At 39.6% G+C, this 16,463-nt stretch overlaps 1 protein-coding gene across 6 annotated transcripts in view; it reads right to left on the reverse strand.

Moving 5' to 3' along the window:
• Positions 1-16,463, reverse strand: part of erich1 (glutamate rich 1) — a 23,307-nt gene continuing 6,844 nt past the window's right edge. For 5 of the 6 annotated variants that reach the window (XM_028565244.1, XM_028565246.1, XM_028565245.1 and 2 more), the window contains 2 exons: positions 14,390-14,584; positions 8,619-8,875 (listed from right to left, as the gene is read on the reverse strand). In XM_028565244.1, the coding sequence (XP_028421045.1) occupies positions 8,775-8,875; positions 14,390-14,584 (296 nt within the window). In that variant the 3' untranslated portion in view covers positions 8,619-8,774. Of the gene's footprint in view, positions 2,739-8,618; positions 8,876-14,389; positions 14,585-16,463 lie in introns of those variants that run through there. The other variant, XM_028565242.1, reaches the window with a different exon arrangement.

The following is a 16,463-nucleotide window of genomic DNA, read 5'->3' on the forward strand; positions in this document are numbered from 1 at the left end:
TGTTTGCCAAATACTTTTATTTCATCAATGTCTTCCAACATCTTTTCATGAATTATTAATTATATTGCTAACAGAAGAAATCTCTCCTTTAATGGGCACAGCTGAAGTGGAGTTTGTGGAGCTTTACAGAATGAAATGAATGAGCACTGATGCACAACAAGCTAACAGATGAATACTGTGCTTTCAAACATTTCCTGTATTTTTATTCCAACAACAAACATGTTTCCAGATATTCATTTTTGTGAGTGCAGTGTCTTGGCAGTTCTCCTTCATGAACTGCACAATGCTGCAGTGAGGAGACAAGCTCTCCCTCACTCTCTGATTGAGATCAATAGGTTTCCACAGTGCTCTGTGCTCACTGTGCACCACTGCAGTATACAGAGAATCCATCAAAAGCAGCCAGGTGCATTACAAAACCTCCAGCCCCACTCTCATTGGTTTCACACTCATGGAAGTGCAATGCCTGAAAATGACTATAAAATGCAGGTCGCGCCAGCGTGACAGATCATTTCACACTTAGATTTCAGAACAGGTGAAGTTATACGTGTATCTGAATCTTCACATTTAAAAGTTCCAATTTACTCTCTCTAATCTTCCTTTAGGATTATATGGTAATACAGAGTATCCTGTTGTTGAGACCATCACAATCCAATTATGAAATTGATTATGGGTGTCAGTCTCTATCCAGAGCAAGGCAACCAATTCTTTGTTCAGTGTCTGATGCCAGTTGGAGCCATTGGCCCCCTCTGCTGAGTGGATTACAAACATTTCGTTGGTGACCTACTGCGCTAGTGTTCTGGAGGGCGCACTATTGGGCTCAACTAGCTGCTGGTCCAATTTGGCAGACGGACAAGGGTGGCTCTTAAACAATGAGAAAATTGATTACAAGGTCTGGCTGACCTCTAAGTGATGAAAAACTCAATTTTCTCACCATCCTCATTCTTCACAACTTTCCAGAGTACTAAGGAACTTCCTCGTCCTCCTGTCCCCATGGTTGTGGAGAAATACAACTGTGCATTTTTATGGGTTGGTACCTTCACACCACAATATGTGAAACACAAAATTATTATTGTTAATATAATTATTATATAAATATTATATATTCAGTAGATTTTCAATAAAATAAAATAAATCAGAGGCAGTAAAGATAAAGACAGTGTGACCCTGTGCTATCCATAGTAAGGCACAGCACGCATTCTCAACCACGCTCAGTGTCTCGCCAAATTTCAAGTCCCTTTTCACTGCTGCATTTTTGGTGTCAACACAAAAGGAAACACCAATCCTATAATGAATAAATCCATGTATGGCAGTGGGACAAATGGTGGACACTGCAGGGGGAACGGTACAAAGTTGGAATGCACAGGGACTGCCTGCCTCTCACGGGTCCTTGTCTCTAATACCAGATTAGGGGAAGTCGTATGTTGCCAGGAATGATTTTTCCACCTGGGTTAAGCCGCACAAAGGACACAGGCTTTTCCAGGAGTAATCACCATTCTACCTTGCCCGCCTGCCACCCGCAGTGGCTCGGTCAAGGGAAATTAGGATTCATAATCCAGCAAGGTATATTTGTGTTGTTTGTGCGACTCGGGTAGTGATATCAATTGTACTTAACTTTCTTCTATTCTATTTAAAGAAGAGGTTTCAATCCAGAAAAAAAACGCCCTGCCACTCAGCTATTCTTTCACCACCTTGACCAAACCCTTGGAGAATTTTACTTTTCTGAGCCCAGGAAGCACCAGTCACTGTTTCAGCCACAAAGCCAACCTGTGTCTTTCTCCATCGTTTCTTGATTGACAGCCAGTGACCAGGCGGCGCCAGCAAACGCCAAAGCTTGTTGATTGATGGCACCTGCAACTCCTCAGAGGCAATCAATTGAAGTCATAGGCAGGGATGGGGTGCTCAAGCACTTACACATGGCTGTCTGCCTGGGGAGGGAAGGGGAGGGGACAGAGAGAGAGTTGCCAACCATCTGTGTACAGAGGGACACTGCCAAGCGTCGGTCCCTTTACGCCAGGCCTCAAAAAGACACACAATGTCTCCAAATTAAATACGTTAGCTCCTTCAAGCTACATTCAAAAGCATATGGGAAGTTCCAGCATCATTACGTAGTCATCCAATCATTCATATTGCTTTGTGCCCTCTCAGTGCATGACATACTCTATTTGTGAGTAATTGATACAATCCAATAGCATTCCACACTAATAATTTCAGCTACTTTTATATGTGTTGCACTAGTTACAGAATTCATTATTACTATAAGACCTCTAACTCCCTGCGAACACAAAGGTTGAGGTCTGTCAAATATCCACACTTGCACATCATCAGAGAGCACATGGGCCACACTGGGGGCCAGCATAGCTACAATCTTAGTTGTGCATAAGTGTAGTTACTGGAGCTCAACCTATGTGATGGCCAATCTATACCCAACCTAGCATCAAAGGGTATTATTTCACAGGGACTTTCTGGCCCACATAGGAGGGAGGTGGGATCTCCTGGCAAGCAACAGCCTGGCGATTAACATCCAGGAAGGGGGTCCTATTGGCCACTGTGCACACCATGCTGGCATCAGTGTGTGTGCCAATCCACTGCAGCACACGGGCGGAGGGCCGGTGGTAGAGGGCCAACTGCCTGGAGCTGTAGCCACACAACCCGATCCCCACAGCCCCCAGCAGCATAGCCATGCCGGGCATGGTCCTCTCAGCTGGAGGCGTCACAGCCACATTGTGGTAGGCCTGGGTCTGAAAGGGGAGAAAAGTGAGGGTGAAATGTAATCAGAGGAATGTTGGATTCCCTTGGAATTGTGTGAGTATTAAGGACAAGATTAAAGAAGTTCAAAAATAATAAAACTTCCTGGCAAACAATGACCAAAGAGATTTTTTTAAAGTGCTAAGTTTATGCATGGGTGCGAGCAATTTTAGGCCTATACAGCACGGCAGCCCCTTTTTCCAAACATTTGTTCACATTAAATAACTGAACTACAATGTGCTCACCTAAGATCCCGCCTCATCTAGCCCTCCCAACAATCCCACAGAGATTAAAAACTCATCTTTTCTCATTTACCAAATCGCTGTCTTTTTGACAAACAAAAGACTCATCTAGTTTGTGACATGGGCAATTTCCTCAGTAGGCCCTCGACAATTATAAAGAGCATAGTGGAACAAATAATAGAAACATTAGAGTTTCAAATGGAGCTGTGTCACAGACAGTTAAGAAGCCATCCATGGAGCTCACTCAACTGGTTCCTATTTCCATTTACAATGGACTGTCACAGGCTTGGATTTCTCCATTGTTTGTGATAAACAGCACCGAAAAGGTGATTGTGTTTTGTGAGCTAAAACAAAAGGCATACTGGAACAGAAGCCTGGAACAACCTCATATTTGTGGATGGTGTGGATATGACATAATAGTACTATATTTCATCATCTTGTCACAAAGATCTGTTGAGACAGTAGACAGCTGGATAACACTTAGTGAAACCAACTCAATGTGTGCACTATGAACGTCTATACGTACCCATAAAACTGGCACCTTGCAAACACTACGTTAGATCAATGGCTGCTCTCAGAACTGTCAAAAGTTATTTCATCCACCGCTTTCTTCTACTCCTTAAGGACCAGGAGAGACAGAGCATGCCAAGCACCGTGTAATCTAGACTTCAAATCCAAGACATTGAGAGGGCTTTCTGCCTTTTTGTTTTGAAGGTCTTAAATCAAAAGAAGTTGCATGATGCAGAAAAATTGCAATAAAGTGCAATCCACTTCTGCTTCTAAGATCATTGGCAAGCAACTTCCTATGACTCAGCACTTTATGTTCCTGCTATCCGGCGGGATAGACAGCCTTAGTGTCACTACGCATCTAAGAGTAAAAATACCAGCACATCAAAATATTCTGTCGGTGGTTCCAGCCAGTTTGACTCTACATCTTGGGTTACACTTTACTTGAAGGTATCTACATAAGAGTGACATGACACTGTCATGACCGTGTCATAAACATTATAAACAAGTCATAAACATGTATGACATAACGCTTCTTTTAGTAAGCGTCATTCGGTTTTTGTCATGACAAGATATGGTTATGGTTAGGGTTAGGGTTCATGTGTCATGACTGTGTCTCTTATGTAGATAACTCTTATGTAGATACCTTCAAGTGAAGTGTTACCAAATCTTGTTCACCTTTATAACAAAGTAGCATCGAAGGATCCAAACCAGTGTCACTTTATTTTATGAATAAAACAATTGAACTCCTCAAAAAAACTGCCACACTGCTCACACTCACCTGCAGCAGCCTGATGTAGCCCGGAGTCAGTCTTGTGACCCTGAAAAACATTTTGGCGCGTTCCGTGATGGTCTACCTGTTAAATCAGGAATGAGTATACGGGCAGATAACACTTGGCTATCTCTTTTTCTCAAACTCCTTTTTCCTGGACTCCCAGGACGGGAAACCCACTGACAGAGGGTCTGTCTGAGTGTGTTTGGACACTTCAACCTGTGCTCAGCTATCTGATGCAGGACAGCCTGCTCAGTCCTTATATTGTCTCCTTCCGGTCTTTACATAACAGGCAGTCTGCAGGTGGTGTGTCTAAGGGGATTACAGGAACTGGCACACAGAGATAAAGTCGTCTGTGTAAACAGAAGGAAGGTTGAATGGAGTGAAGGGCTGGGTGATACTCAAATATCACAGTATATACCAACTTATAGTTGAGTCATATTGAAATGAATGACTCCAAGGGAACTGTAAATGAAAACTAAAAAGTTATTAGGTTGTATTTTGGTTTACATGTATGCAAGGTTTTGTCTAATGCATACATTTGCCACATTGAGAGGAATATCAATAAATAAAATCATCTTAATAATAACGTCATTTCTTTATGTCTGTTTGAAGGGCGTTTGACATCAAAACAAAGTGAAAAACAATGAATGAGGTGTCAACTAATTCAGGTGCAGTGCATTCTATCAAGAGTTACTGATTTTTGACTTCAGCAGTTCCTTTAATAGCTTTATACAGAAGGCCCAAGTCATTTGAAGTCAGAGCCACTGGAACCCTTTTGAATCTGCCAAGATTTGGATGTTTTTCTGTTGATGTCGAGAATGGCTTCTCCCGCCAAGTCAGCAAATTTCTTTAAGCTTTAATATCCTTCCTGGCCTGGGGGTCCTCGACTCAGAGTGAGGTCTTATAATGAGGTAGCTGTCCTGATAAAGTCTCTCGCTGGACGAGAGGAATTCTCTCCAGTGAGGGCAGCCAACAATGACCTTATTCTCATCTCTAATAGGACCAAATTCTGCCTCCCAGCGCATGCATCAATGAATACACTCAAACTCTGGCATTAATACTGCAAAGTCATGATGCAACTGAAACTTGTGATGCTGACTGCCTTTTAAGCACAAAGAGCCATATAGCATTTAAAGTGTTATAGGAGGAAAAACTACAACAACTTCAATGCTAGAAAATATAAAACAGGCAAGGTAGAGCAAAAATATTAACAAGACCAAGAATCTACATGCTAGCTGCACTGTCAGGCTGTACTTAGGCACAGGGATGATTTGACCTAAACTCCATGCTCACAATGACACGTTTAACATGATGATGTTTAGCAGGTATGCTATTTACCATGTTTACCGTCTTGGTTTGGTGTGTTAGCATGCTAACACTTGCTAATTGCGAAAGTGGTAGGAGCGAACCACAACAAAAAGTTGCGGGCCAGACAGCTAAACAAGGAGCTCACTATACAGCTCAATATAGCTGAGCAGAACTGCAGATTCAGGTGACAATTCCCTGTAGGATAATTCCTAAAAGTGATTGCGATGTGCATGGCAATCATCAAATAGCTGTTAGTTGTGAATAGTTGAGATATTTCAGTCTGGACCTAAGTGGTGGATCAAACAACAGACAGACCGACATCCCAGAGAGAGCCTAACCGCTTGCATGGCTAAAACAAAAAGTGCATTAAAACCACTAATGGTCACCTTTATATTTATGTTATATAAGCATATCAGGCAATGTGCTCTTTGCCCTTATTGTCTTGACTGGCTAATGTTTGCAGAATAAGCACCTAAGCTCCCATCAGACAGCACCTGGAGCGTCCATCCATGAAAAGAGGCCACAGATGGCGGCCCTCATGCTAATTGTTCACCACTGTAATTACACACACCACACATCGCACAGCACAAACCACACACCTCCACACCCACACTCACACTCACACACAGCTGTGTGTTACAGTGTAACCTGCTGGTGTCTACTGGGGCATCCCAGTTCTGGACAGTTCCTCTCGAGCTGGTACTCGACAGACAACTGTCACTCAGGTCATCACAGTGGCACTGTCCAGCTGAGATAATTCTCTGCCCTTTCCCTGAACTCATGCCCTGGCATTGAGTCATGAGCACACATATTAAAATAGATTATCTGAGATGTAGACAGCGATGGTGATGCAGAAGGTTAAGCTACTGACTCCCCGGGTGGTACTGGCTCCCAAGGTCCATCAACAACATATTGTGTTACTATATTGAGCATATACAGTGAGGAAAATAAGTTTTTGAACACCCTGCTATTTTGCAAGTTCTCCCACTTAGAAATCATGGAGGGGTCTGAAATTGTCATCGTAGGTGCATGTCCACTGTGAGAGACATGATCCAAAAAAAAAAATCCAGAAATCACAATATGATTTTTTTAACTATTTATTTGTATGATAAAGCTGCAAATAAGTATTTGAACACCTGTCTATCAGCTAGAATTCTGACCCTCAAAGACCTGTTAGTCTGCCTTTAAAATGTTCACCTCCACTCCATTTATTATCCTAAATTAGATGCACCTGTTTGAGGTCGTTAGCTGCATAAAGACACCTGTCCACCCCATACAATCGGTAAGAATCCCACTACTAACATGGCCAAGACCAAAGAGCGGTCCAAAGACACTAGAGACAAAATTGTACACCTCCACAAGGCTGGAAAGGGCTACGGGGAAATTGCCAAGCAGCTTGGTGAAAAAAGGTCCACTGTTGGAGCAATCATTAGAAAATGGAAGAAGCTAAACATGACTGTCAATCTCCCTCGGACTGGGGCTCCATGCAAGATCTCACCTCGTGGGGTCTCAATGATCCTAAGAAAGGTGAAATCAGCCCAGAACTATATGGGAGGAGCTGGTCAATGACCTGAAAAGAGCTGGGACCACCGTTTCCAAGGTTACTGTTGGTAATACACTAAGACGTCATGGTTTGAAATCATGCATGGCACGGAAGGTTCCCCTGCTTAAACCAGCACATGTCAAGGCCCGTCTTAAGTTTGCCATTGACCATTTGGATGATCCAGAGGAGTCATGGGAGAAAGTCATGTGGTCAGATGAGACCAAAATAGAACTTTTTGGTCATAATTCCACTAACCGTGTTTGGAGGAAGAAGAATGAGTACCATCCCAAGAACACCGTCCCTACTGTGAAGCATGGGGGTGGTAGCATCATGCTTTGGGGGTGTTTTTCTGCACATGGGACAGAGCGACTGCACTGTATTAAGGAGAGGATGACCGGGGCCATGTATTGCGAGATTTTGGGGAACAACCTCCTTCCCTCAGTTAGAGCATTGAAGATGGGTCGAGGCTGGGTCTTCCAACATGACAATGACCCGAAGCACACAGCCAGGATAACCAAGGAGTAGCTCTGTAAGAAGCATATCAAGGTTCTGGCGTGGCCTAGCCAGTCTCCAGACCTAAACCCAATAGAGAATCTTTGGAGGGAGCTCAAACTCCGTGTTTCTCAGCGACAGCCCAGAAACCGGACTGATCTAGAGAAGATCTGTGTGGAGGAGTGGGCCAAAATCCCTCCTGCAGTGTGTGCAAACCTGGTGAAAAACTACAGGAAACGTTTGACCTCTGTACTTGCAAACAAAGGCTACTGTACCAAATATTAACATTGATTTTCTCAGGTGTTCAAATACTTATTTGCAGCTGTATCATACAAATAAATAGTTAAAAAATCATATTGTGATTTCTGGATTTTTTTTTTTTTTTTTATGTCTCTCACAGTGGACATGCACCTACGATTACAATTTCAGACCCCTCCATGATTTCTAAGTGGGAGAACTTGCAAAATAGCAGGGTGTTCAAATACTTATTTTCCTCACTGTAGTTAGATAAGGGCAACAAAGTGGGTGCGAGGATCAAGTAATGGTATCATCAGTATTGCCTCCCTGAATACTATTAAGTAACCCAGTGCAGTTAGGTGAAACAGCTCATTTTAAAAAAGGCATGTGGAATAGCAACTTGGTTGGAAATTGATTTGTGGTGAGTGTACTGTGTATAATTGAGGAGCTATTAGGTTAACTGGCTGGGTTTAAATGTCATAACATCTGCAAAGACATTTTTGAGCTCCGGCAGAGCTGACATTTGCTTCTCTGGCAATTAGAAGGTTAGGTGAGGAGGACGGACGCTATGTTAATACCTGTTAAATGTTAGATTAATTTACAACTTTAACAAACAGGGAGGTAATTAACAGCTTGGTCGATAATGACAACTTCAAGCTTACAATACTCAAGGTGGGCAGACAGATTTGCCCAGCTCAGGATTAACTGGCTTTGTTTTGTTCTTGTACAAAATAAGGCATGAAATGGATTTTGACAAAGGCATAAATCAAACAGAAAAAAACATATTTAATAATACAAATATTTTATGCAGCATCATGTAAAGTCTAACCTCATGAAATGTGGTATATAATTAGAACATTCTAAAGTGATGGAGCACAGCAGAAATGATCTTTCAGTAGAGTCTCTGTTTCAGTGTGACTCACTGTCATGGGTGCGTCGTAGAAAGCCCTGTCTTCTTGTCTCCCTGCATGGGAAGAATGTCTGTGATCCAGTATTGGAACAGTGAAACGACCGCAGTGGTTTCCTCTAAAAACACAAAGAGACCGAGAGCAACATTTCAGTTACAGCTGACAACACAATACCAGAGGAGCAGGCAGTGTTTTCACCAAAGAAACTTAGTTGCTGTTCTATTTTCAGCGTAATAAATCAAAATCCCCAGCCAGTGTTCAAATGTACTCCCTACATCTCTGCATGTAGACATTCAACCCATCTGTCTCCCACTCAATATGGAATCTTTCTTTTACTTATTCTTGAGAAGTTAGAATTAAATTCAGTGAATCTATAAAATGAACAGTATAAAAAAGGGGAGCAGTCAAGCCAATGTCATTCATGAGAGGAACTTGAGGGTGCAGTAAAATATGCTCAAAGGAAATCTGCTTTAGACCTGCAGTCAACTGATTGCCACTGCAAGAGGAGATAGAGCGAGGAGAGTGTTAGTGAACTCACTTGAGGCACACCTCTCTACAAGCACATGGATTAGCTCCAGCATGCCAGTGGGTTACATTAGAATACAGAATGCTGCTTTAACAAGGTTTGGTGTTAATCAAAAATGTCAAATAATTTCAAATTATCGCGCTGCAGCGATTCATAAATGTCAAATACAGCAAGAATGCCAGGGTCTTCGCCTAAAATGCTAACATAGCAAAGGTCAGTAAAGTGAAGGAAAATCTTTACAACCTAGAAAGATTCATTCACAAGGAGTTCTGCTCTGATTCAATCTGCTGGTGGACTTGCATTTACTGTTTTTGTTTTGTTTGTTTGTTTGTTTTATTTGGATCCCCATTAGCTTCAGCATCAGCTAAAAAGCTATTCTTCCTGGGGTCCTACAATCTATCATGTGACAATACAATTTATAATATTATATTACACACCGTACACACAAGACATTACTTCACATTTCACAACATTTGAAAATACAAATCATATTTTACAGTTAACACAGTAATCACACAAACATAAATAAATAAAGAAATTAAATGAAAATTACACTACTCCGAATAGATCCATTTCAAAAATAATATGTAACGGAAAAGCGCTATATTGAAATCTTTTTTAAATTGATATTAAATATTGAATTCTCTTTGAAGGTAATATATCTTAAGTGTTTTTTTAAAACCATACTGAGTGTTTTGTTGTTTTGTTGGGAAAGAGTTCCATTCACACATTGATCTATACCCAACTGAACGTTGAATTGATTTGGTTTTCACTTTAGGTAAAATAAAACTACCTCCTACTGCATGCCTTGTTGGATAATAATGTGCATCGATACTAAAAGATAATTTTGTATATAAAATAAAAGGCGTTTTATTTGTTGTAACATTATTTAAAAAAAACATTAGTGAATACACCAATCTATTTTTAACTTTAAACCAAGAGAGGTTTTCATGCATTTTATCAACATTAAATTTAAACCCACATGAGAGAGCCACACGTGCCGCTTTATTCTGAATCACTTGTAGTTTCTTTATATTAATTGCTTAAGTGCTGGACCAAACCACAGAACAGTAATCAAGGTGTGAAAAAAATAAAGCATAAAGTACTTGTTTAACGGTCTGTGGTGTAAAGTGTTTTGCGCACCTTTTAATAACAGACAAAGTGTTGCCCATTTTAGTTACCAGTTTGTGAACATGTCTATCCCAACACAATCTGTTATCAATCATCACTCCCACAAGTTTAACCTCTTCTCTTTGCTCCACAAAATTTTCAAAACCACTCAACACATAGTTTTAGATACATTAAGAATTAATTTGTTACTCCTTATCCAGTCCACAACTAACTGTAGCTCTCTCTGTAGTTTTATATTTAAATCACCAATATCAGATCCTGCTAAATATATAGTGGAATCATCAGCAAACATTGAAATGCTTGCTTTATCTAAAACAGATGGAAGATCATTGGTAAAGATTGTGTAGAGGAGTGGCCCAAGACAACTTCCTTGAGGCACGCCATGTTCTACCACCCTTACCTTTGAAAAACTTCCATTAAAATAAACTAGTTGTTTTCTGTCTGTCAAGTAACTTTCCATCCATAATAATGCAGTTTGTGAAAAACCGTAATATTCCAATTTTTTTAACATTAAGTTGTGGTCAATTATATCAAATGCTGCAGTAAAATCAAGCATTACAACACCTATTATTTTCCTCTCCTCCATATCCTTGAACCAGTCATCAACCATCTGAGTCAGGGCAGTGGCTGTTGAATGTTTTCCTCTATATATGCATGCTGAAAATGTGTAATTAAATCATTATTTAAAAAATAAGACTGAATCTATTCATAAACAATTCATTCCATTATTTTACCAAGAATAGGTAATAAACTTATTGGTCTACTGTTTGATCCAGAAAAAGCCATTTTCTTATTTTTGGGTATTGGCACAACTTTACATATTTTCCATGCTTGCAAAGATATATTATCCATAAAATACATATTAATTATATGAGCAACAATAGGAGCAATGATTGAAACTATTGGCTTAAGAAACTTATATTCAAGATAGTCAATACCAGGTGGTTTGTTTTTACAATTCATCAGAAGTAATTTCACTCTAGAACTACTAACATTCTTGAATTTAAAGCTACATGTTTTACCTTCCATTATATTATTTATCAATGTATTTGATAAATCGGTTTTGTGTATCTGTGTAGTATTTTTAAGATTAATTATTTTATTTATGAAATAATCGTTAAGATGATTCGCTATATCACTAGGTTTAGTAAGAAATTCACCTTAATTTTCTAAATAAACTGGAATTGATTTATTATTTCTTTTTAATATATTATTCAATGTATTCCATAATTGTTTACTATCATGTTTTATTTCTATAATTTTCTTATTATAATACAATTTCTTTTTCTTCTTATTTAACTTAGTTACAAAATTTCTAAATTTACAATATATTTGCCAGTCCGATTTGAGCTTAGATATGATTGCTGCTTGTTTAGCTAGATCTCTCTCTTTCATAAGATCTTTTAAATCTTGATCTAACCAGGGGGTGTTGACATTTCGAACAGTAAACTTTTTTATTGGTGCATGATTTTCTACCAATGTCATTTAGGTTTGATAAAAGCTGAAATGCTTTCTCTGGATCCTTCTGTAAAAATACCTCTGACCAATCTGCATTTCTGACATCATCTTCATACTGTAATAGATTAAATCTTCTAAATGACCTTTTCATTATTACTTTTGGACCTGATTTAGGAACTTTAGTTTTCCTTACAATTGCAATAAGATTATGGTCAGTACAACCAATTGGCACAGATAAGCAATTTGTGCAAAGTTCTGGTCTATTTATAAACATGTGATCAATACAGGAAGCGGATTGAGTACCATCCCTTTTTATACATATTCTAGTTGGTTTATTAATTACCTGTAATAGTCCACATGCCGTTGCTGTGCTCATTAATTTGATTTTCCTAGGACAGTCAGAATAATTCCAATCTATATTGAAGTCATCCATTAAGTAGGTTTCAAGATTCATACTACTGGCATGATCTAGCATATCGCATATTTTATCCAAGTACTCACTATTAGCATTTGGAGGTCCATAACAGCATCCTATAAATATTGGCTTAAGATGTTTCAGACTAACTTTTAACCAAAGTACTTCAATACTAGAATACATTAATACTGTTATCACTTTAACAGGTATATGATGTTGAATATAGATAGCAACTCCTCCTCCATATGCATTCCTATCATTTCTAAAAATGTTATATCCATCTATCATTAAAGTTGCATCATCAAATGTACAGTCTAAATGAGTTTCAGACTGCCAATATGTGCAAGTTATTTAGCTGCAGTATATCTGTTAAATCAATCAATTTATTCCTGAGACTGCATATATTAATATGGGCAATTTTAAGACCTTTCTTTGGTAGTTTATGTAACATACCAAAGATCAATATCTTTCTTTGGACTCATACTTTTAGATTCTATGTCGGAGCAAAACAATTTACAAAAAATAACTAAATTAAAACACATATATACATTCATACACATAAATTCAAACATACAAATTTGTATTGCCACTCTAATTGTCAAGGTTGCAATAATAAGTCAGCTGAGCTCCTCTTGAATTCCATTTCCTTAAGTTCCTGCAAAATATCTTATCTGACATATTTATAATGCTAACAACTTAGGCAAAAATCAACAGCCCTTAGTGAAACGACACAGCTGCATTTTAGATTTCCACTGTAATCATATTTAATTAACATAAATTGTTTGCCTCGAATTCCTGAATTTTGTTTAGCCATTCAATAATAGATAGATCAACATAATATATAGGCTATAGAATTAATTATACAATATATTATGTCCTCAAGTTTATGTCCATATTCTAATTCCAAACTCCTCGAGATGTATGTCAGGCAATTTTCAATTCAGTTCCATTCATCATACCTGCATGTAATGCACTTATTCTTGATGCAAAGTCTCATCAATAGCCTACTTAATTACCAGACAGCGTCGGTTTAATCATTTGATTGTAGTTGAGGTCTCCGGATTTCTGATCTTGGAGTATTTTGTGTCTCCACTAAATGTTATAGTCAGTGTCGCAGGATGAATCAGACCATGTTTTATTCTTTATGACACTTCTGCTGTTAGATCAGGAAAGATTTTGATATTCATCCCTCTAAAATGCAGGACTTTTTATTTTCTTTCTTTTTCTGTAAAAACAGCAGCATTTAAAAATAGTAAATCGAAGCATGACTCATACAATGTGAGGCAATGGGGGGTTAGAAAAGCTTTTAGGCAGCTGTGGAGCAGGTGCATGGAGAGGATAGGCATAACTAAGGCAGGCTATACTGTGGGCTCCTGCTCGTGAAACAACAACTTTTTTTCTACATGGTGTTGTGTTGGCAACAGAGACAGGCGGAGGCAAGCAGAGCTTTCAGGCCACCGATACGGCAGTGGCCTAAATCTCCTGGCTGGCCTCTCTCGCTCTCCCTCTCCCTCTATTTCTCAAACATATATACACTTGTGTGTGCGACAGCAGCAAAGTCCCTGCTGATCCTATTACACAGCCAGCCAGCTAGCCAACCATGCAAACGCACAAACACATGCACAGGTGAAAACATGTCGTGGGACTCATGAGTTGTTTTGGCTTTTAAAAGAGTAAAAGGCAAGATGAGCAAGCTGAAACATGTTAGTTAACTCATAGTGGAGGTCACCTGTGTGTGAGGTGGAGGATGGACAAGGTCTGCTCTAGTTTTGCAAATTAAGGACATGTACATACAAGTAAAGGCTGATGAAGGCAAGTAAGGGCAGGCATACTCAGGCAAACAATAAATATCAATGGAAGGGGCGCAACGAATAGAAGGCAAGCACAGACAGACCGAGGCATGTATTAACCTGCAGGGACAGGTCAATTAAGTGCCTGGGGCAGATCCCAGCAAGAAGAGGCCAGTATGGACAGGGACAAATGCATGTAAAAAGCATGGAGCAGCACTAAGCACAAAGATCCCAACATTTTCACGTGATGTAACCTTTCATGACTTTTAATAACTAACTCACTCAATTTTAACTGATGGATGCGTCACTGACCTGCAGACATAGGAGAAGTGTTGCGGAGCTCCTCCAGTGCCTTTCCCAGTTTGTCTGTCTCCTGCTGCTGAACAAAGGCCTTGAGACGGTACAGCTGCTTCAGGACAGAGGTGGGATGGCATCCGCGGGTTATGCTGCTCAGAAGGTCATTCACTGTCCCAGACAGGAGGGGAAGCTTGTCTACACGTAACGAGGCTGGAGGAGCACAGCAGAAGTGAGAGGTGCTCGGTTAATTAAAAGGCATTAACAACATAATTGAGTATTTGATCTAACATTAGAGTAGTATAATCCAACTGGAGCTCACAAAACCAGACATGTACCTTTAAAAAAATGCACCCAATATACAGCAGCAGTTGTTTAATTATTTCATATCTTTACTTGTATAACCGTTGCCTTGGTTGCACTTAACTGGCTAGACTCCGTGTCATCGCAACTGTTTACAAAGCCATTCTGGGTAAATCTCATGTCTGTACAGTCTTGCCATTTATTATTAGTCTTCCTCATTTACAAGGCTGCTCTACCACGTACCAAGGTTCAAGGAGTTTTCATGGCCTAATCTTCAATATACCAGGTTGGCTGAATTTTGTATCATTAGTCTGCTGCAATTTTTTTTTTATTTAACCTTTATTTAACCAGGAATAGAGTAATTGAGATTACAAGAGTGTCCTGGCCAAGACAGGCGGCAACACAATTAACAGCATTTAAGACATAAAACATATAACAATTCAATAAAAATACATTATAAATCATAAAATATCAAAATATTTATCAATGTTTGTCAGAAGTTATCTACATCAGGGATCAAACAGATCAATCAGTCAAAAACATTTACAGCCAGAAGTGCCTGCCTCCATGTCATTTAAAGTGTGATGGTAAATATAGTCGATTGAAGCAATAAATTCCTCAGTGCGTGCTATATTGACCGAGCTGCAAAATCTGTTGCTCTTCCTGCATCCAGTGACGTGACAGTTGGAGCCAAGGAAGAACTACAGAACCAAGGAAGAACTACAGACTATTTCTGCTTGGATTTCGCCTCGTTTTCTTCGCTTGTATTGCAACAGCAAAAATGACATCCCAAAACATAAGTGCAGAGGACACATTTTACAGTATTTCGGCTGACTCGGATATTCAGCCCTAATATACGGCCTGTGTGTGCGTTACTATGCATGAAAGTACTCTTCACTTGGACAGAGGTGTGCTGGAGAGCTCTTTTAGAATCCTGAAGATAAACTGGAAAAGACAACCAAGACCAGCAGGGCCAAGAGGGCAGATGACGAGTGAGTATCTTATTATTTTTGTCACGTAATGCTATCGTAAGCTAATTTGTGGAGTTGCAAATTAACAAAATGCCGAGTGAATTTAAGTTTGGCTTTTATTTTGAAATGTAAAAATGGAAGTAGTGAAGAAACAATCCGCTGCCAATATGAAAATAATAAAGAGTTGTTGCCGTCTTGGTTCACACTGGTTCGGCCTACGGAGCCTCTATTTTTTAATTTTATAATCTGCATAAGTATAGGCAAAACTCCTAACTCGCTACACTATGTTTTGGGTGGCCATCAGTAGCTTGTGCGTAATGCGTTCTTGATATGTAGGCTGTGCCGGCACATCTCCGGGAGCAGGAGAACTAAGCTTTCTCAGTCAGTTTGGCACAAACTGAGAAATGTATTGCTTCAAATGACTACATTTACATCCACAAAAAAGTTGGCAAATGTCCTTTAAACATGATTTAATTGTAACTTTTATAATAGCTGAAACATTGTAACATTTGTAATAGTGGGCTATCTTGGCTTGGTTTAATTTAAAATAAATGTTAAAGAAATCAAAGCTGTTGACAATTATTAATAGTTAGAGCTCAGTGCGTCTGGCAACTAAAAAAATGCTCACACACTTGGGTTTCTCTATCTAGTTTATTCTAATGACACTGCAATTTTCCATCCATCCATCTTCGTCCGCTGATCCGGTATCGGGTCGTGGGGGGAGCAGCTCCAGCAGGGGACCCCAAACTTCCCTTTCCCGAGCAACATTAACCAGCTCCGACTGGGGGATCCCGAGGCGTTCCCAGGCCAGGTTGGAG

Source organism: Perca flavescens, chromosome 20, assembly GCF_004354835.1.
Source record: "Perca flavescens isolate YP-PL-M2 chromosome 20, PFLA_1.0, whole genome shotgun sequence".
NCBI classification, from domain to species: domain Eukaryota; kingdom Metazoa; phylum Chordata; class Actinopteri; order Perciformes; family Percidae; genus Perca; species Perca flavescens.